Raw genomic sequence first — 18,755 nt, 5'->3', positions numbered from 1 at the left:
TCTACCTAGGAGTATACTCATTCTCATTTTAATTAGATTGTTTATATCTTTTCCCCCAGATATCCTGTACTTTCTTTCACCATATCATACTTGCTTATAAATTAAATTGCTTTAATAAAAATGTTCTGGCTTTGTATAGATCATTTAATTAGTATAAAAAAACATTTAATTAAAATGTTTGTTGTTTATTGATTGATTTGGCTTCGTAATGATCAACATTACCAGATGCTCAAATCTGTACTGTTGGATATGACTGTTAAGTTGTCTGTCACAGCTTTCTTAAGAGCTGCGATGGAAGAGGCCAGGACTCTAGAGTGAGTGCTGGCTCTTTTTGTTTTGTTGGGTTTTTGTTTTTTTGAGACCAAGTTTTTCTGTAGCTTTGGAGTCTGTCCTGGAACTCGTTCTATAAACCAGGTTGGCCTCGAACTCACAGAGATCCTGCCTCTGCCTCCTGAGTGCTGGGATTAAAGGCGTGCGTCCCCACTGCCCAGCTGAGTGCTTGCTCTTAATGTGGTCACATGTGTGCCCACTGCTTTTAGGCAGAGAAATAACACATCTAAGATAATAGCTCAAGAGGATGAAGTCAGTTTCTGTGATAAAGAGGTCCTGATGGTTTGGAAATGTTAATAATTAAATTGATAAGAAGTAGGTATCTTAGAGTTTCTTTTGCTGTGAAGAGACATCATGACAACAGCAGCTCTTAGAAAGGAAAACATTTAATTGAGATGGCAGCTTACAGTTAGAGGTTCAGTCCATTATCATGGTGAGGAGCATGGTGGCGTGCAGGCAGACATAGTGCTAGTGAAGGAGCTGAGAGCGTTCTGTATCTTGCAGCCAGCAGGAAGTAGACTGTGACAATGAGTGAAATTTAATCAAGAGACCTCAAAGCCTGGCCCCACAGTTACACACTTCCTTCAACAAGGCCAACCTTCCACTAGTGCCACTCCTTATGAGCTAGCTTATAGGGGCCAATTAGATTCATACTACCATAGAAGGGTTTATTTTTAATAATACCAGAAAATGCTCTTACAAAGGAGTATGTATAAAAGTGACAATATTTTTCCTGATTATAAATACATGTTCAGTGTATGCAATGTGGAAGACATAGAATTATATATAGAAAATGCTAATCATCTACAACCCAACCATTATTCAGCTATGTTTTTTTTTTTTTTTTTTACTTTCAGTAGTTCTCACTTCTCACATACATGATTTGATATGAAAACCAGAAAACTAGCTGAGTGTGGTGGTACATACTTTAAATTCTAGTGTGTGGAAGGCAAAGGCAGGCAGATAACTAATTCAAGCCAGCCTAGTCTACAAAGGTAGTTCTAGGACAGCCAGAGCTACACAGAGAATCCCTACCTCAAAAAGCAAAGAGAAAAGTAACCAGACAGGACATGTGGGGTGCCTAATTTATATTTTTAAAACCAGTTTCATGGGCTGGAAGTAACAAGAGGTTAAGAGCCCTTGTTGCTCTTGCAGAGAGAGGACTCAGGTTTGGTTCCCAGGGGCTCACAATTGCCTTTAACTCCATTTTCTGGGGTTCTGATGTGATGCCCTTTTCTGGTCTCTTTGGGCTCCTGCATGCATATGGACTCACATAGACGTACATGCTCATAAAAATAATAAATAAATCTTTGCTAGGTATGGTGGCACATGTCTTTAATCCTAGCACATTGGAGGTAGAGGAGGATGGATCTTTTATGAGTTTGAGTACAGGGTGGTCTACAAAGTGCATACCAGACCGACCAGTGTTATATGGTGAGATTTTGTTCCAAAGAAACAAAATTAACAGCAAAATAGATTATTTTGTATTTTTGTATGCTTTGTGGGTATAAAATTACAAAAATATACTAATAACAAGAATATTTTTCCTCCAAAGGAAAACTAGCCTGCCTTGAATTTTTTAAGAGAAAGTTTGAGCTGAGAACTTAAATTTTAAGACTAAAATTATTCTTTTGTTGTATGAGTCATACCATTTTTTAGTTATAGTTATTCACATGGCAAGTGGCACTCAGGATCCAAATGAGTGAATATGAACTGTTTGTAATTTTTAAGAAAACATCCGTTGTCCTCAAATATATCCAAGTCCCTGAGCAGTAATAAGAAAGACAATATAACTTTCAGAGCCCAGGCCGTTGTCTGTACAAGTGTGTAAAGTGCTCTGAGATGAGAGCTGGAACTTCTGTGGTCAACTATGTGGTAGGCCACCTGCTGGTAGAACAGTACTATAGCAAGACCATCATATCTGACATTACAAGTTTCATCCATCTGAAAGGAGAACTTTTCCTCCTAGAACACTTACTCTATAGTTGTGATCAGTCAGAATGACTTTGTTACCCTTTGTTGTGGTGTGGTGTGACGTGTACTTAGACTGTAGAGGCACAGAAAATTGAGGTTTATGAATATACTGTTTTATTTTTGAGATAGTGTTATACATTATAGCCCAGACTCCCTGGTATTCATTTTGTAGCTCAGGTTGACTTCAAACTCTTGACAGTCTTTGCCTTAGGCTCCTAAGTATTGCAATTTGAGGTGTGTATCATTACCCCTACTGTAAAGCTTATGTGTGATTTTTTTGTTTGTTTGTCATAACAGGATTTCTCTATGTAGCCCCTGACTGTCCTGGAACTTGCTATGTAGACCAGGCTGGCCTCGAACTCACAAGAGATCTGCCTGCCTCTGCCTCCTGAGTGCTGGGATTAAAGGATTAAATGAACCAGAAACTGTTATTCTTAATGCAGTGTTTCTACATATTGATTTTTCTTCTTTTAAAAATGCCATGGGAGGGTTGGTGAAATTGCTCAGCAGACAAAAGTCCTTACTACACAAACCTGATGACCTGAGTTTGATCCCAAAACTCACTTTGGAAGGAGAAAACTGACTTAAATTGTCCTCTGGCCTTCACACCTTTTTGCATTGCGGTGCACACACACACACACACACACACACACACACACACACACACAAATAATAATAATAATAATAAATGAATGAATGAATGAATGAGTAAATGAATAAATAATTTGGTGGGAAGGGGTGGAGACAGGATTTTAGTCTTAGGTGGCTGCCTCTGCCTCTCATGTGTTGGAGATTAAAGGCATGTGCCACCACAACTAGCCCTAAATTAATTTTTTTTGTTTTGTTTTGAGTTTATTTTTGTTGTTGTTGTTTTTGAGGCTGTGTTTCTCTGTAGCTTTGGAGTCTGTCCTTGAACTAGCTCTTGTGGACCAGAGTGGCCTCTAACTCTCAGAGCTCCGCCTGCCTCTGCCTCCCGAGTGCTGGGATTAATGGCGTGAGCCACCACCGCCTGGCTCTAAATTAATTTTTAAAGTGCCCTGGGAGAGGTGCTTCTTTCACCAAGTCAGCAATGTTACTTACAGACAGAACACCGAAGAACAGATATAAAATAGTTGCATATTTCCTACTGATGGAAAATAGCTATGTTGTTGTTTCTAGCCTAGTCTACCTTGTAAGGTTTGAAAATTTGTTTTTTGTTTTTTCCCTGGTCTGTCCCACTGTGCCCTCCTATCTTCACTCTGTCTCACTGTCTTCCTTTGCACTACTCCACGGTCTGTCTTGGTACCCATCTCTTCTTTCTCATCCCCACTCGATGATCTGTCGTCTTGTTTGCCTTCCTCTCCTCTTCTCCTTACCTCTGTAACTCTTGTCCTTCTCTACTTCTGCTACCTAAAACTCATCTACTGAGATTGAGAACTCCCGATGCTCAATTATGTACAGTAGTATTGAAGTTCATTAATATTTGCTATTAAAGTTTGCAATGTCTGTTTTCCATTTTCCTTCAGGAAAGGAATGTTGGGCCTTAGAAGGGATTGGTGAGCAGAGAGGAAATGTAAACTTAGGAGCTTACCTCCAAGTATCTCGTGCTCTGCTGAGTGTACCGAACTTTCCTTCATCTTGAAACCTACAGAGTCCCAACATCTCTGAGATCAAGTACTATCCTTACGTCATCATAGAAGGGGAGACAGGACCACAGAGACTTCATTTTCCTCTCACTACTAAGTTCTGCTATGTGACTTTTCTAAAGTTTTTGTTGAGGTTGTAGGAAAGGAGAAACAATGGTAGATTAGATTGAGGGGGCTATGAGTAGGCTACCACTGGGCCTCTGTGACTACCCTTGGGGGTAAATCTGATTGAAGTACTGCTTTAAATAGACATTTCCTGTCTCGACTGTCCAGTCCCAGATTAATGACTAAGAGGTTGAATATGAATTATAAATGCTCCGTTGATAGCTCAGGCTTGTTATTAGCTAACTCTTACATTTAAATTAATCCATTTCTATTAATCTATGTATTGCCACGTGGCTCGTGGTTTTACCTGTCCTCTAGCATATCTTTTGGGATGACTTTCTAGGAGACTGGGCGGATGGCTGGGTGGCATCTCACCTGACTCTGCCCTTCTTCCCATCATTCTCAGTTTGGCTTTCCCACCTAACTTTCTGCCCAGCTACCAGTCTGTCAGCTTTTTATTAGCCGATGAGAGTAATATATACTCATAATGTAGAAAAGAATTATTTTGCAGCAGCCACCTTTCTCGGTAGGTCTCATTTTGTGGGAGGCACAATATGGTTTCCAGGTAATCTATCATAGAATAAACTCTATATTTTCTATGCTAGGATGTGGAGACAACTTTGTGCCACGCGGATACAGTTGTTAATCATTCCTCAAGTCTTGTTGCCTGGCTTTGTGGAGACACCCATTGTGCCCAGTTTTCTCTTGACATACTGTGGCCTGATTTGTGTGTGGCACTCGAGACTGAATCCATAGTCTCTTGCATACTAGATCTGACTCATAATTATTTTACCATCTTATAGTTATTTTGTGTGGTCCTTTAAATTGTAATTATAAATGTAAACGTTTTATTTATATGTAAATAAAACACAGAGGGGCATGTATCTGGGGAGACTAGAAGAGAGTACCAGATCTCCTAGAACGGGAGTCACAGACATTTGTGGATATGTGCTGGGAGTCAAACTTAAGGTCCTCCTTTGGAAGAATAACTGTTCCTAGGTGCTGAGCTGTCTATTCAGTCCACACCCAGTGTTGCTAGGGATTGAACCCAGGACTTCCCAAATACAAATACATCCTAGACAAACATTCTACTATTGTCTTACTTTCCAAATCCTGAATTATAGTTTATTCACTTATTTTAATCATCATGATTATTATTATATATCAGTAAGTATTTTGGCTGCATATATGTCTGTGTAGCACATAAATGTGGTACCCATGAAGGCCAGAAGAGGGCATTGGATCCCCTAGAACTTAGAAGTTAGATGATTGTGTACTTGCATGTGGGTGCTGGGAATTGGATCTGAGTCCTCTAGAAGAACAGCCAGTGCTCTTGACCTCCGAGACATCTTTCTAACCCTCTGAATTATAAACAAAATAAAAATTTATCTTTTGGGAGGACTTTCAAGGAGGTATTTATTAAGCATAGATCCTCACATTTGAAATCATGAGAGTAATAAAGTTAGCATAATAGAGTTGTCTGAAATCTGCAAGCATGTTCCATACAATTCAGTGCCAAAGAACTGAAGCCAGTCTGTTTGTGTTTGATTGCAAAGTGGCCTGTGCACGTGATTCAGAAGTTTCAAGTGGTTATTTTTGAGGCTATTGAGGTATTCTGCTTTATTTTTTTTGCACGTTATTTTGATTCTGCTCAGAGCAGTGTGATTAATATACTGTCTAGTACAAGACTGCAAAGCACACTGTAATCTCAGACTGAGTCAAGAGGAGCCTAATCTCAGAGCTAGCCTGGGCTATATAGTGAGATACCCTGTCTCAAAAATAAAATGTGTATGGTCAGTTTTAGTAAAATCATAATAAAAATTGATTTCCATAAGTAAAAATCTATACATACTTTTTTATCAAATATACTGTTCAATCTTACACTTTAGTTTTCCTAGAAATAGCTAGTGCCGTTTATTTATTTACGAATGTATATGCCTTACTAATACTGTTCATCATTAATGAAAACTCTCTTACAGATGCGAGAAGGGTGTTATGTCTCTGGTGAATGTTAGGAACTGTATTCGCTTCTATCAAACTGCAGAGGAACTAAATGCCAGCACACTAATGAACTACTGTGCAGAAATTATCGCAAGTCACTGGGTGAGTGAGAGATTGAGAGGTGTGGACAGAGCTCTCACACTAGCAGCCAGAGATCCCAGTGTAAGCCCTGCTTCTGTAGTCGCCCCTTGGGCACATTGTCTTTGCAGCTTGCAGTATTGAAAAAGAAGCAGTTTGATGGATGAATCTGTGAGGTTTGTTTCTGTTCTGAAAGTATTCTGAGGGTTTAGATTGCACCAGGCAGAGGGAGCTGAGGTTCAGGAGCAGATGCCAGGAAGGAATATCTGCCTTTAGTGTTGTCCTTGAGAGGCTGAGACTCAGCATGCAGCTGCCCATGGAAGTGCTTCCTCCACTACAAGAGGCATTCTTAAACTTCAGCTTCTTTTCTTGAGTTTTTGTTATAAATAAGAGGCTTTACATTTCTTTGTTACAGTTTTGGTTTTTTATGTGTATGCAGGTGTACATATGTGCTTGTGGAGGCCAGAGGACAACCTCTGGTGGACTTACTCAGGTACCATCCACTATATTTTGAGACAGGGTCTGGCCGAGAGCTTGCTGATTAGGTGAGTCAAGCTGGCCAGTGAGCCCCAGGAATCCTCCTGTCTCCTTCCAAGCACAGGGTTTACAAGCCAAGTTTTTTTTTTCCCTTTTTATTAAATAAATAATAAATGAAACAATCTATGTTGTTTCATGAACTAGCTTTTGTGATTGTTTTGTATACAACATTATTGGAGGAACTTTGGAATGCTAAAGAAAGTTTTCTAACAGTTGGTGTGAGTGCCCTTAGTGCCATAGACCTATAATCTCAACTACTTGGAAGGCTAAAGCGAGAGATGCTGAGTTCATGGCCAAGCTGCAAAGTAAGTTCAAGACCAGCCTGAGGAACTTAGCAAGACCTTTTCTCTAAAACATTTTTTAAAGGGCTGGGAATTAGCTCAGTGGTGCAATGCTTGCCTAGCATACATGAAGCCCTCACTTTCATCCCCAGTACCAGTAGAAAAGTGGGGTTATTGTTCTTTTTTTTTTTTTTGCTTTAAGATAAGATCTCATTGTGTAGCCTAGACTGATCTGGAACCCACTGTGTAACTCATACTGATCTCAAACTTATGGCGCAAACCTGCCTCATCCTCTAGATGTTGGGATTAAAGGCATATACTGCTATACCTGCTGAAAGCTAGTTTTAAAGAACTGACAGAGTGATAACTATCCCTTTCTGATAGGGGTACAGCTTTGGAGAACAGCTGGGACTCAGTGAATTGTTTGCTGCAGTTCTGATTTGTTTTGAAATTGCCATCTTAGTAGACTTAGTAGGAAAAGGACTCCAAGCTCATGGTCAAATGGCTTGGTTCCTATTGAAGGTCAGCATTGATGTTCAGCTGTCCAGTCTTTGAGGCTCAACGGAGCTGGGATGGGTAAAAGTGTGGTGGCAAGTGCCTCTTAAATACAGATCCTGACTCGGTTGTTTTCCTACTGTGGACTTTGTGTGAGCTCTGTAACCTCCATATGTTAACACTTTTCATTGTTTTCAATCCCTAGGATGACTTGCGAAAGGAGGACTTCAGTAGCCTGAGTGCTCAGTTGTTATACAAAATGATCAAATCCAAGACAGAGTACCCATTACATAAAGCTATCAAAGTGGAGAGAGAAGATGTGGTCTTCCTCTATCTGATTGAAATGGATTCCCAGGTATTGTAGAAGCATTTCCATTTTTCCCATCTCTCCCCAAACCTTAATGCTATCTCGATCCTGCTTCCATCTCTACTGTCACTGGACACTCTAAGAAAGTACTTCTAACATGTTAAGGTTGCTTTTGAGCATTTTCTGTTCTGTTCTGTTCCTCAGAATTCATCGGTCTTAGTACAATCCAAAGCCACATTTACATTTCCAGATGGCTTTCACAACAGTACCTGACTTCAGGCCCCGATCTTTGTTTTTATTTCTCACCAAAACAAGTTTCCACAAATTCTGTGCCCTAAGCCCACCCACATTCTGGGCTGGTTGAGAGTACTTGCTGCTTTTGCAAAGGACACAGGTTTGGTTTTCAACACTCACATGGAAGCTCACAACCCTCTGTAACTCCATTTCCAGGGAATCCAACACCTTCTGACTTCTGGAGGCACCAGGTACTCATATGGTCCACATACTACATGCAGGCAAAACTCTCATGCACATAAAATTATATAGTCTACAATGGTAACTGCAATCCATCAGTTTATTATTTATCAGCTTTGCTGTTGGAGATCCACACCAGAAGTCACAAGATTAAAATTACGTTGTTTAAAGACTGGTCATTTGTGGAGCTGTGGGGAAGAATCCATTTCCTGCTCACATAAGTTGTCAGCAGAATTCTCTAGTGGTCCAAGGTCTCCATTTTTCTTGTGGGCTTAAGACTATTCTCAGCCTCTAGATGTCCTCACAGTCTTTAACTTCAAAGAAGCATTGCTTCCATCCCTAAAGCCAGCAGTGACAGGTCAAGTCCTAATTTCACCCCTTAATGACCTAATCTACTTTCCTGTTTCACTTTTTTTAAAAATATTTATTTATTTATTATGTATACAATATCTGTCTGTGTGTATGCCTGCAGGCCAGAAGAGGGCACCGTACCCCATTACAGATGGTTGTGAGCCACCATGTGGTTGCTGGGAATTGAACTCAGGACCTTTGGAAGAGCAGGTGGTGCTCTTAACCACTGAGCCAGCCCCCTCCTGTTTCACTTTTAAGAATGAATGTTGTTACAGAGTAGGGCCCTGTTGGCTGGTTCAAGAATCTCCCTAGCTCAAGGTACTTAGCTTTATCACATCTGCAGGGGTACTTTTTGCCATGTAATTGACATCCTCACATTTGGTAATTAGGGCATGAACATCTGTGGAGTGGGGGTGGAGGGCATTATTCTGCATCCCACACTGTCTTCAATGGAATGCAGGTGGAAGTGTGGTTAATCATGGGTGTTTGTGCTAAGGAGGACTCTCTGTTAAGCCACCTTTCATGAAAATCCTAACTCTTTGTTATAAATTTCTCTATGCAGGCTTGTCTTTGGTGTCTGTGTCCCGCGTTGTTGTGTCTGATGTCTGTCCGCCCCCTCCCCCCCTTTTTGTCCCTGTCTCCTGTGGTCTGTTCCCTCCCTCCCCCGCTACTATCTCCATTTTCTCTGTGGTCCTTTAATCAGCTTTGTTGCTATTGCTCTCTCATCACTGTTATTTATTGCTAATGAAAGCGTGTACTCTCAGGAGGCCTGATAGAAAGTCTGTGATGAAGTTGAATTTGGAGACTAAGCAGCACCATGGTGACATAGCATTAGAATTGGCACTTGTAAAATAAGTGTGATGACATATGTATTTATGGAAGAAAGGCCATTTCTGTGAGTTTGAAGACTAGCCTGGTCTACATATTGAGACCCTGTCTCCCAGCACTAGAGAGGCAGGGGTTTTAAGTTGGGAAAGATTAAAGTGGGCTGTATTTTCTGTCTGAGTGCTGATTTCCTGACTCTCTGTTCAGCTCCCTGGGAAGCTGAACGAAATGGATCATAATGGAGATCTTGCATTAGATCTGGCTCTTTCACGGCGACTAGAGAGTATTGCCACCACTCTGGTTAGTCATAAAGCTGATGTGGACATGGTAGACAAGAATGGCTGGAGCTTGTTACATAAAGGAATCCAAAGAGGTAAGGAATTTTACATTTTTCTCTGTACACAGTATACTCTATATAGTTTTGAAGCTTCCTAGACTCAGTTCCAGGAATTCCCAAAAGACCTTGAGTCTGCACACTCAACTAGTGTGACTTAGAACTTGTGATTGTTGGGTCAGAGGGTCTGAAACACTATTGGCTTTGTCAGTTTGTCTGTTCATAGTGCCACCAGGACCTGAGTAAGACCAACTAGACAGATGGCCTTTAAGAAGTACCTTGGGTGGTCGATACACTCCTCCTAGACAAACGGGTGGAGAAAGCAGCCCTCACTGGAGAAAACCACAGGGTTGACTGTACGACCCAACATTTAAAAAAAAAAAAGAGAGAGAGAGAGAGAGAAAAGAAGTACCTTGGGAGTGGTGTTTTGGTAATTTCTGTGACTTCAAAGTTAGTCTAATCTATATAGTTAGTTTTGGGACAGTCAGGACTACATAGAGAGACCCTGTCTCATCAACAGGAAAATACAACCAGAAACCTAAAAAAGAAATACCTTTGTGGGCTTGAGCAATGGGTAGTCATTTGAGAGCATTTGCTACTCTTGCAGAGGGTCTTGGTTCCCACTAGTGGATTCACAACTGCTTGTAACTCCAGTTCCAGAGGTTTTGATACCATCTTCTGGTTCTACAGGTAAACAAATGACATTCGCCCACACAGACACTTACACATCAAACTCTAAAACAAAAAGTTAAAAAGTACCTTTGGCTTGTGAGCAACATATATCTACTTATGTAATTACATTTTCTTCAGGAATTGTACCAGAAAACTGTTAAAGTTCTTACAGAAGGATTAAAGACCCAGTTACCCAAAGTAATCAATCCTTAATAGAACAGTGCTGGAGGTACCAATTGTAATACTTGATCTCAAATTATGTTACAGAGGTGTAGTAGCAAAAACAGCATGTTATGGGCCCAATTGAGGGCCCAGGAATAAATGCATAGTTGTAGTATCCCTTTTTGAGAAATTTCTCAAAAACGTAAATTGGTGGGCCTGGAGAGACAGCTCTGTGGTTAAGAGTGTGTTTGACTTGCCAGCACCCATTTGGTGCCTCATAACTGCCTGTAACTCCAGCTCTAGAGAATCTAACACTTTCTGAACTTCTCTTTAACAAAGGATGAACCTAGCTACCTCTCACCTTTACAAAAACCATTTCAGAATGGATTTATGACCTTAAATGTAAGATTAGAAACTTGGAAACTGATAGAGCAGCAGTTCTGAACTGTGGGTCATGGCCCCTTTGGAGATACATATCAGATGTTTACATTACGATTCATAATAGTAGCAAAATTACAGTTTTGAAGTAGCATGATAATAATTTTATGGTTGGGAGCCACCACAACATGAGGAACTATTAAAAGGGTCGCAGTGTTTGGAAGGTTGAGAACCACTATACTAGAAGAAAGAGGCATAGCTAAAATACCTCAAGGTACAGGCAGAGGCAAGGGTTTTTTTAACAGTATTCCAGTAGCAAGAAAATACTCCCCTGAATCAAAATGAAGACGCTTCTATACCACAGAGAAAACTGTCACCACAAGTAAGAGACAACGGGAGAATGCCTTTGCTGGTCCCATATCAGATAGGTAATATTCAAAAAGTGTAAAGAACTGTAAAACTAAAAAGTTTTTTTTTAAGCATCCAGTCCTTAAATGAGCTAATGAGCTAAACTGTCAGCTTTCAAAAAAAGGATATACAAATGGCGAATAAAACTCGAAAGTGCACATCTTTAGCCAGCAGGAAAATGCATATTAAAACTCCTTTGAGAGTGTCTCATTCCAGTTTCAATGGTTGTCATCAGGAAAATAAATGACAGGACAAAGAGATGGTTCAGTAGGTAAAGGCACTTGCTGCCAGACTTTGCTGAGTTGATTCCCATAGCTCGTGTGGTGGAAGGGGAGAATTGACTCTGGAAAGTTGTCCCCTGACCTCTACACCCAGGCAATGGTCCGGTGCATGCCTACTTACATACATACACACGAAATAAATAAATGTTAAAAAGTAAAGGACAAGTGGAGAGATGGATTGGTGGTTAAGAGTCAATCATAAGGAGCAGAGTTCTAATCCAGCACACAGGTAGCAAGCTGGGTGTCCTGTGTAAATACCTTAAAACCCCACTTCCAAGGTAGGCCAGAGACAGATCCTCTCGGTTTTCTGCCTTCAGCCCTGTCAAAGAAAGTGTAAGCCTCTAGGTTGGGCAAGAGACACTGCTTTAAAGAAATAAACAGTAAAAGCCGGGCAGTGGAGGTGCATGCCTTTAATCCCAGCACTTGGGAGGCAGACAGGCGAATCTTTGTGATTTCGAGGCCATCCTGGTCTACAAGAGCTGGTTCCAGGACAGGCTCCAAAGCTACAGAGAAACCCTGTCTTGGAAAACAAAACAAAACAAAACAAAACAAAAACAAAGGAAGGAAGGAAGGAAGGAAGGAAGGGAGGAAGGAAGGAAGGAAGGAAGGAAGGAAGGAAGGAAGGAAGGAGGGAAGGAAGGAGGGAAGGAGGGAAGGAAGGAAGGAAGGAAAGAAAGAGACAGTAAGAGAAGGGGATACCCAACAGCTTCTTCTGGGTCCATTCATGTACACAGACAGGCACGTGTACCTACACACAAGTGCATTCCCTCAAAAAAAAAAAACACACATACAAATAAATAACAAAGACATAAAAATCCTCACAGGTGCTAGTGAGGATTTAGAGAAACGGGAATTTTGTTTTGTTTTATTTTTTTGAGACAGAGTCTCACTATGTAGACCAATTGACTGTGAACTCAGAGACAGCTTTTGCCCCCCAGTTTCTGGGATTATATTTACTGATAGAAATATAAACTTGTACAGCCACTATGAAAAATCGATGTGTGGATTTCTCAAGAATCAATTAAAGTAAACTGCTCTATGGCACAGGTCTTGGTTATACAAGTAAAAACCTCTCAGCGAGCACACAGAGGTGTCTGTATATGTTTGTGATGATAGCCATAAAATGGATGTTCATCAGCCAACAATGCTGTTCCCTCGGCTATGGATTTGTTCTGTAGCAGAATGTACTATTTGAATGTTGATGATACTGCAGCTGCAGCTTTTTCCCCTTTCTGGGCAAAGGTTTTAGGGTAAACGTCCTTCTGAGTTATGTGGAGTGTCAAGCTTGCTGGCTAGTAGAGAGGAAAGTTTTACTCATCACTGGGTAGGAAACTCTTAGAGCAGGTCTCCGTGGAGAGCAGATGTGTTTTCCCAAGCACGCATAGCTCTTAGCTCTGGGTTTCTGCTCACTTGGGAAAGCTCCTACCACATAGGGAATTGTTCTTTCTCATTTTGTTTAGTATCTGAGGTGTTTATTTTGGAAACAGATTCACTTGTTACTTAAAAAAAATTTTAAGTTCCTTTCTCTCTGGGAGCTGAATTCTTGTTTCATTAAAAACATCTCTGGTGAGTTATTAAATATTTGGGTAATTGCTTAGTTACAGGAATTGCCAACACAGTTTTGATGTGTGTTCTAGAGCGATTTAATCTTTCAATCTGAATTTGTAACATGTCTGGAAGTATGTGAATTACAGTGTAAATATAGCAAACTTTAAAAGGAGTATGGCATGGGACAGTCACTTGTCCACACTTGTATTCTTGTCTACAAAATGGGAAGGGGTCTTTCTGCTTTACCAGGCTGTTTAGCACAGTGAGACAGGATTGGGATGCGCCCCATACAATGAATGCCAGTTGACTGATAGAGTAAACATGGTAGCCTTTATCTTGTCTGGGCATTGGAGTACCATAACCAGAGCCTGTAGGAATTGTTATCTTTTCATTGAAGTCCCTCTGAAACACTGGCTAGCTTAGAGCACTACGTGGTAGAGCCTGTTCTCAGACCTGCAGTGGTCCTCCTGTCTCTGCCTCCTGTGTTCTGGGTTTTAGCTGTGTGCTATCACCCCTTCTGAGGGATTGTTTGACTTTGCCTTCTTCAACTTGCTGTTAATTACCCAATAACTGAGTGCTGCCTTTAAGTTTGGCTACTGACCTTGCTTCTAATTCATTATGAGTGATGGAAGTTTGTTACTAGATGAATGAGGTCCAGGTCTATTTACTTGGAGATGCACATTAGAATCCATAAAACATTAGTGGTCATCTTACTAATCAAATGCATCTGTCTGTCAGAAGACTTGAGTGATGTCAGGGTCTGTGGGGCCATAGACAGTGTTAACATCTCCTCTGATTAGCCTGACCTAAGCATGATTATGAGTCCTTTCATAACAATTCAACAACCTGCAATAACCTGGCCAGTTGTTTCCTGACCAATTGTTTGTAGTAATTTTTAAAAAACAAGGACATAAATACGGTTGTTTCCTGAATAAAACTGTCATAAAGCTGAAAGAAAAGTTGTGTGTGCATTTACAAATTGTTTAACATTGGTTAGGAACATTTTAATGTGGAAAAATGATGACAATAATGCCTCATTTAGCTGGCATTGCGTGTGACTGAGGAAAGCAAGTGGCTAAAAGTTTTCAGTAGGAGGTACATTTTCTGGTGCTGAGACTCAAACCCGGATCTTTAAGCATGCTGAGCAGTGGTTGAGTGTAATTCACACTCTGGCCCTGTCAGATTGGAAGTGTGTGGAGTGCTGTTTCCTCGTTGGTAAGACCCTTACCTAGGTCCTTGCTTCCAGTTCCCTGCTTTGTCCTGTTTTCTGCATGTTTTTCTTCTTGTTTATTTACCCTCTAGACTGACTTCCCTTAATTCAACTTTTTTAGGAATTCAAATAATTCCTCAAGACCTTATTTTTTGCCAAAAGTACATAAAATGTATGATTATAAATTATGAATTGATTTTGGGGTCTAACCTTTAAGTAAATTTGATTTAAAGTCAGTAAATCCTTTACAAAAACTTAAGTGATTAAAATATTAGCTGGGAATGTTGGGTTTTGCCTGTAATCTCAGCATTTGGGAGGCTGAACAAGAGAGTGTTGCCAATTAGAAGCCAGATAGAGGATGGTTTCTTTTATGCTTTCTGTGTGAATCTAACCATCTGAAGGTTTTCCTGTACCTGTGTCCTCATTTCTGTTTTTAGAAGTAGACGTAGGACTCTAGAGAGTTTAGTTATCTGAAATCAGAATTGATTAGAATTAGAGCCTGTCTCTTATCTTAAAGTGAAACCCAGTAACCCAGAAGTTCATCTATTTTCTTCCCCAGTATTTTTTTTAGCTAAGACCAGTTTCTAAATACATTGATTGGTTAGTCCCAGGTAGAAGCTAATTGGTGCCACCTAGAGGTCACTGAGAAAAATAACTGCTTCCATCACCCACCCAGGGAGAGAGGGAGAGAGAGAGAGGGAGAGAGAGGGAGAGAGATCTAGAAAGATCGCAGTTGTGAACCACCATGTTAGTGCTAGGGGGTCCTCTGGAAGAGCCACCACTGAACCATCTCTCCCACCCAAATCTGTTATTGTTAAGATAGTGAAGACATCTTGAATATCTTTGATCATCATGGATAATCAAAAGGTAGACAAAAAGAGCCTTTTGAGTTAAAATGTAACTGTGGACTGTCATGGATTTCCACCTACAGCTATCCAAGAGATTGCTTCAGACACCACCAGATGTCATTCTGTGTCTGCAGTTATCTACTTGCTGCCTTCAGAGGAAATAGTGGCCACAGCAACTGGTCATTGTTATGTCATTGTGTGTTCTGTTATTTCTTTCAAGGAGATCTCTTTGCTTCTATATTCCTCATTAAGAATGGGGCCCTTGTCAATGCTGCCACATTGGGGGCCCAGGAGACCCCGTTGCACCTTGTAGCGTTGTATAGTTCAAAGAAATACTCAGCAGATGTGATGTCTGAAATGGCGCAGATTGCAGAGGCCCTCCTGCAGGCTGGTGCCAACCCCAACATGCAGGATAGCAAGGGCAGGTGAGTACCTCTTATGGTGGCACATAATTGACATACACAGTCTTTGACATTAAATCTGATGTTTATTGGAACTGCAAACATTAATTGTCATGCAAAAAGTGTCATGACCAAGATCAAAAGCATTTGGGGAAAACATTTGCAGCCTGGCTAAATAAAGAAGTCTGAATTTCTAAGCAATTTATATCCTTTTCATGCTGAAAACAATCACAGAGTGGTCATCTAGTCAGTGTTCACAAGGACTTTCTTTAACATTTCTTAGGATCACTTGGATAATTTGAAGAGGAACTATGTTGGAAGGAGAGGGCCCCTTGTTTGTCCTGGCTGCCCGGCTAGCTTATACCCGAAATAACCACACAGAAACTGTATTAATTAAAACACTGTTTGGCCATTAACCCTAACTTCTTATTGGTTAACTCTTACATATTAGTTTAACTCATCTCCATTAATCTGTGTATCGCCATGTGGCTATGGCTTACCAGCGATTCTAACCGTCCATCTCAGGCAGAGGATCCATGGCTTCTCTGACTCTGCCCTTCTTCCTCTCAGCATTCAGTTCTGTTTTCTCTGCCTACCTAAGTTCCGCCCTATCAACTAGGCCAAGGCAGTTTCTTTATTCGTTAACCAGTGAGAGCAACACACAAACAGGACCTCCTACACCAGAACTACTATCTCAAGGCAACCTGTTTTATCTCTCTGAGCGTAATGGTTAGAAAATTCCCTTTTTTAGCCAGGCGGCAGTGGTGGCGCACACCTTTAATCCCAGCACTTGGGAGGCAGAGGCAGGTGGATCTCTGTGAGTTCGAGGGCAGCCTGGTCTATAAGAGCTAGTTCCAGGACATGCTCCAAAGCTCCAGACCCTGTCTCCAAAAACCAAACAACAACAACAACAAAAAATTCTGCCTTATAAATATCTTAACTCTAGAGTGTGTTACCCTCATTGCATAACCCTTCCTGTATTTGGTAGTGGTTCTGTTTATGTTTGGTTTTTTATATTTTTATAAGTTTTTATTTTTATTTGTTACTTTATGTGTATGGATATTTTGCCTGCACGTGTATCAACGCTGCACATGCATGCAGTGCCTGTGGAGGCCAGAAGAGTGTGTAGGGTTCCCTGGAGCTGGAGTGACAGGTGTTTGCGAGCCATCGTGTGGTTCTCAGAGTCAAACACAGAGCAGTGGTGCTGCGGAGGAGCAGGCAGTGTTCTCAACCACTGGGCCTTCTCTAGCCCAGTTTCGTTATTTTTGTGTCTTCTCAGGAGTTAGTTTAGGATTCCTTGTGCTTTAGATGTGAGCAGGGTTGCCTGTCTTGAGACAGAAGTGTGGGAGGCTCTGAAGTGCAGTTTAGCCACTTGCCTCAGCAACCTTGGGCGGGGCCACAAGTGTCATTCACCATCAACTCAGTTCAGTGTTTGAAAACCCATCCAGGATGTTGGATTCTGTGAGGCTGGTTTCAGGAGAGGGTCTGTGAAGTGGGTCATGTGCGGAGATAAGATGGTCCAGGAACTTGATGTTGCATAGGAATCATTCATTCTCCCATGTAGTTAATATCCTTTGTTCCTTGTGCTGATTCTTTGGGATTCCCAATTGCAATAAACTTGCGCAGTGTGTCCATCTGGGGCAGAGGCCAGGCGCAGGGCCCTGTGCTTTGGTAGCAGCCTTTTCTTAAGGCACTTGAGTACTAACAGGTGGCAGAGAACAAGTTCAAGTCGACCCAGTTTTGTCTCACTGCTGCAGTGTGCTCCTGTGCTAATAGAAAATTACAGCGAAGAACAGTTTCATTTCAGATTGATGGAGGATGGGGAGAGAAAGGGTGGCAGAAACTGCTGTTTAACACACTCCTTCGGGAAGGGATTAGAACTGGAGTAGAGAGCCATGGGCCATAGAAGCAAATCCAATTTTATGTTTTGATTCTTGGCTGTGGTTTTGGAAAACAGAATAATGGAATTGGTCGTAGATGGTGATTTTTACTGAGGATTCTAGTGTCTGGCTTTGTCTGTCTTGAATTGATACTTCTTTTAATTCATTTTATTCTGTTTTACCCACAGGACCCCTTTACACTTGTCCATCATGGCCAGGAACGACTGTGTGTTCAATCAGCTGCTGCAGTGTAAACAGTACGTAGGGCGGCCTGGAGAAATGAAAAGCGGTTGTGAGGGTGGGATTGTGAGTGAAAAATCTTTCCTTATTAATTTTTTAAAAAAACTATTGTTCGTTTGTTTATTTGAGCTGAGGTCTTATCATGTAGTCTAGGCAGGCCTGGAATTCAAAGTCCTGCTTCAGTCCCCCAGTTACTGAGATTATTGGCTATCTCTCTTACCCTGAAATTTTCTCTTAAGATACTCTACAGTTACAAACCTTAAGTAAAATAAAAATTTGACCATTAGAAAGTACAGGGAGAGAGTGAACTATTATTGGCAGCAAAGAGAGACTGGAAATTGTATCTGTCATTCACATCGTCTCTTTATTTCAGATTAGATTTAGAGCTGAAGGATCACGAGGGCAGCACTGCTCTCTGGCTTGCCATCCAGTACATCACCGTGTCTTCTGACCAGTCTGTAAACCCCTTTGAAGACGTCCCTGTGCTGAATGGAACATCGTTTGATGAAAACAGCTTCGCAGCCAGGCTCATTCAACGCGGCAGCAACACTGACGCTCCTGATGCGATGACGGGTAAAGAGTGGGCCCAAGGAATGAGGCTGAGGTCTCCGGGAAATGACAGCTAGAAGAGTTTCTTCTTGTGGTTTGATGACAGGGGCTAGGAAAGCAATGCTGGCCTCAGACTTGCTAGATAGCCCAGGCTAGCCTTCACTGTGCTATCCTCCTGCCTTAGCCTGAGTGCTGGAATTACAAACATGTGCCACCATGCCAGCTTGTAAAAGGTTTTTAATAACAACACAGAAGTTAAATGGCTTACTGTTATGAGGATTATTTGCTCTGTATTTTAAAATCAGTAAAGATCCATTGTGGTTTGTTTGTTAGTTTGTTTTAATCCCGTGCTCCAAATAATTTAATCAGACATTAGTTAAGTCTTGTAAGCTAAAGCATACTTGGTAAATTAAGGCAATGATTCTTTTTTTTTTTTTTTTCCTGTTTGTTTGTTTGAGACA

At 41.1% G+C, this 18,755-nt stretch overlaps 1 protein-coding gene and 1 pseudogene across 3 annotated transcripts in view; both read left to right on the top strand.

Annotated features, from left to right (window-relative positions):
* The window catches only part of Ankfy1 (ankyrin repeat and FYVE domain containing 1), a 69,551-nt gene that overhangs the window by 23,849 nt on the left and 26,947 nt on the right, over window positions 1-18,755 (top strand). For all 3 annotated transcript variants that reach the window (XM_038327625.1, XM_038327626.1, XM_038327627.1), the window contains 6 exons: window positions 6,014-6,137; window positions 7,632-7,781; window positions 9,591-9,756; window positions 15,445-15,649; window positions 17,694-17,762; window positions 18,119-18,318. In XM_038327625.1, coding sequence (XP_038183553.1) covers window positions 6,014-6,137; window positions 7,632-7,781; window positions 9,591-9,756; window positions 15,445-15,649; window positions 17,694-17,762; window positions 18,119-18,318 — 914 coding nt within the window. The remainder of the gene's footprint in view (window positions 1-6,013; window positions 6,138-7,631; window positions 7,782-9,590; window positions 9,757-15,444; window positions 15,650-17,693; window positions 17,763-18,118; window positions 18,319-18,755) is intronic.
* LOC119813844 lies at window positions 9,955-10,089 on the top strand (annotated as a pseudogene).

The sequence above is a fragment of the Arvicola amphibius genome, chromosome 4, assembly GCF_903992535.2.
Source record: "Arvicola amphibius chromosome 4, mArvAmp1.2, whole genome shotgun sequence".
NCBI classification, from domain to species: Eukaryota; Metazoa; Chordata; class Mammalia; order Rodentia; family Cricetidae; genus Arvicola; species Arvicola amphibius.
This window is presented reverse-complemented; position numbering and strand designations above follow the sequence as displayed.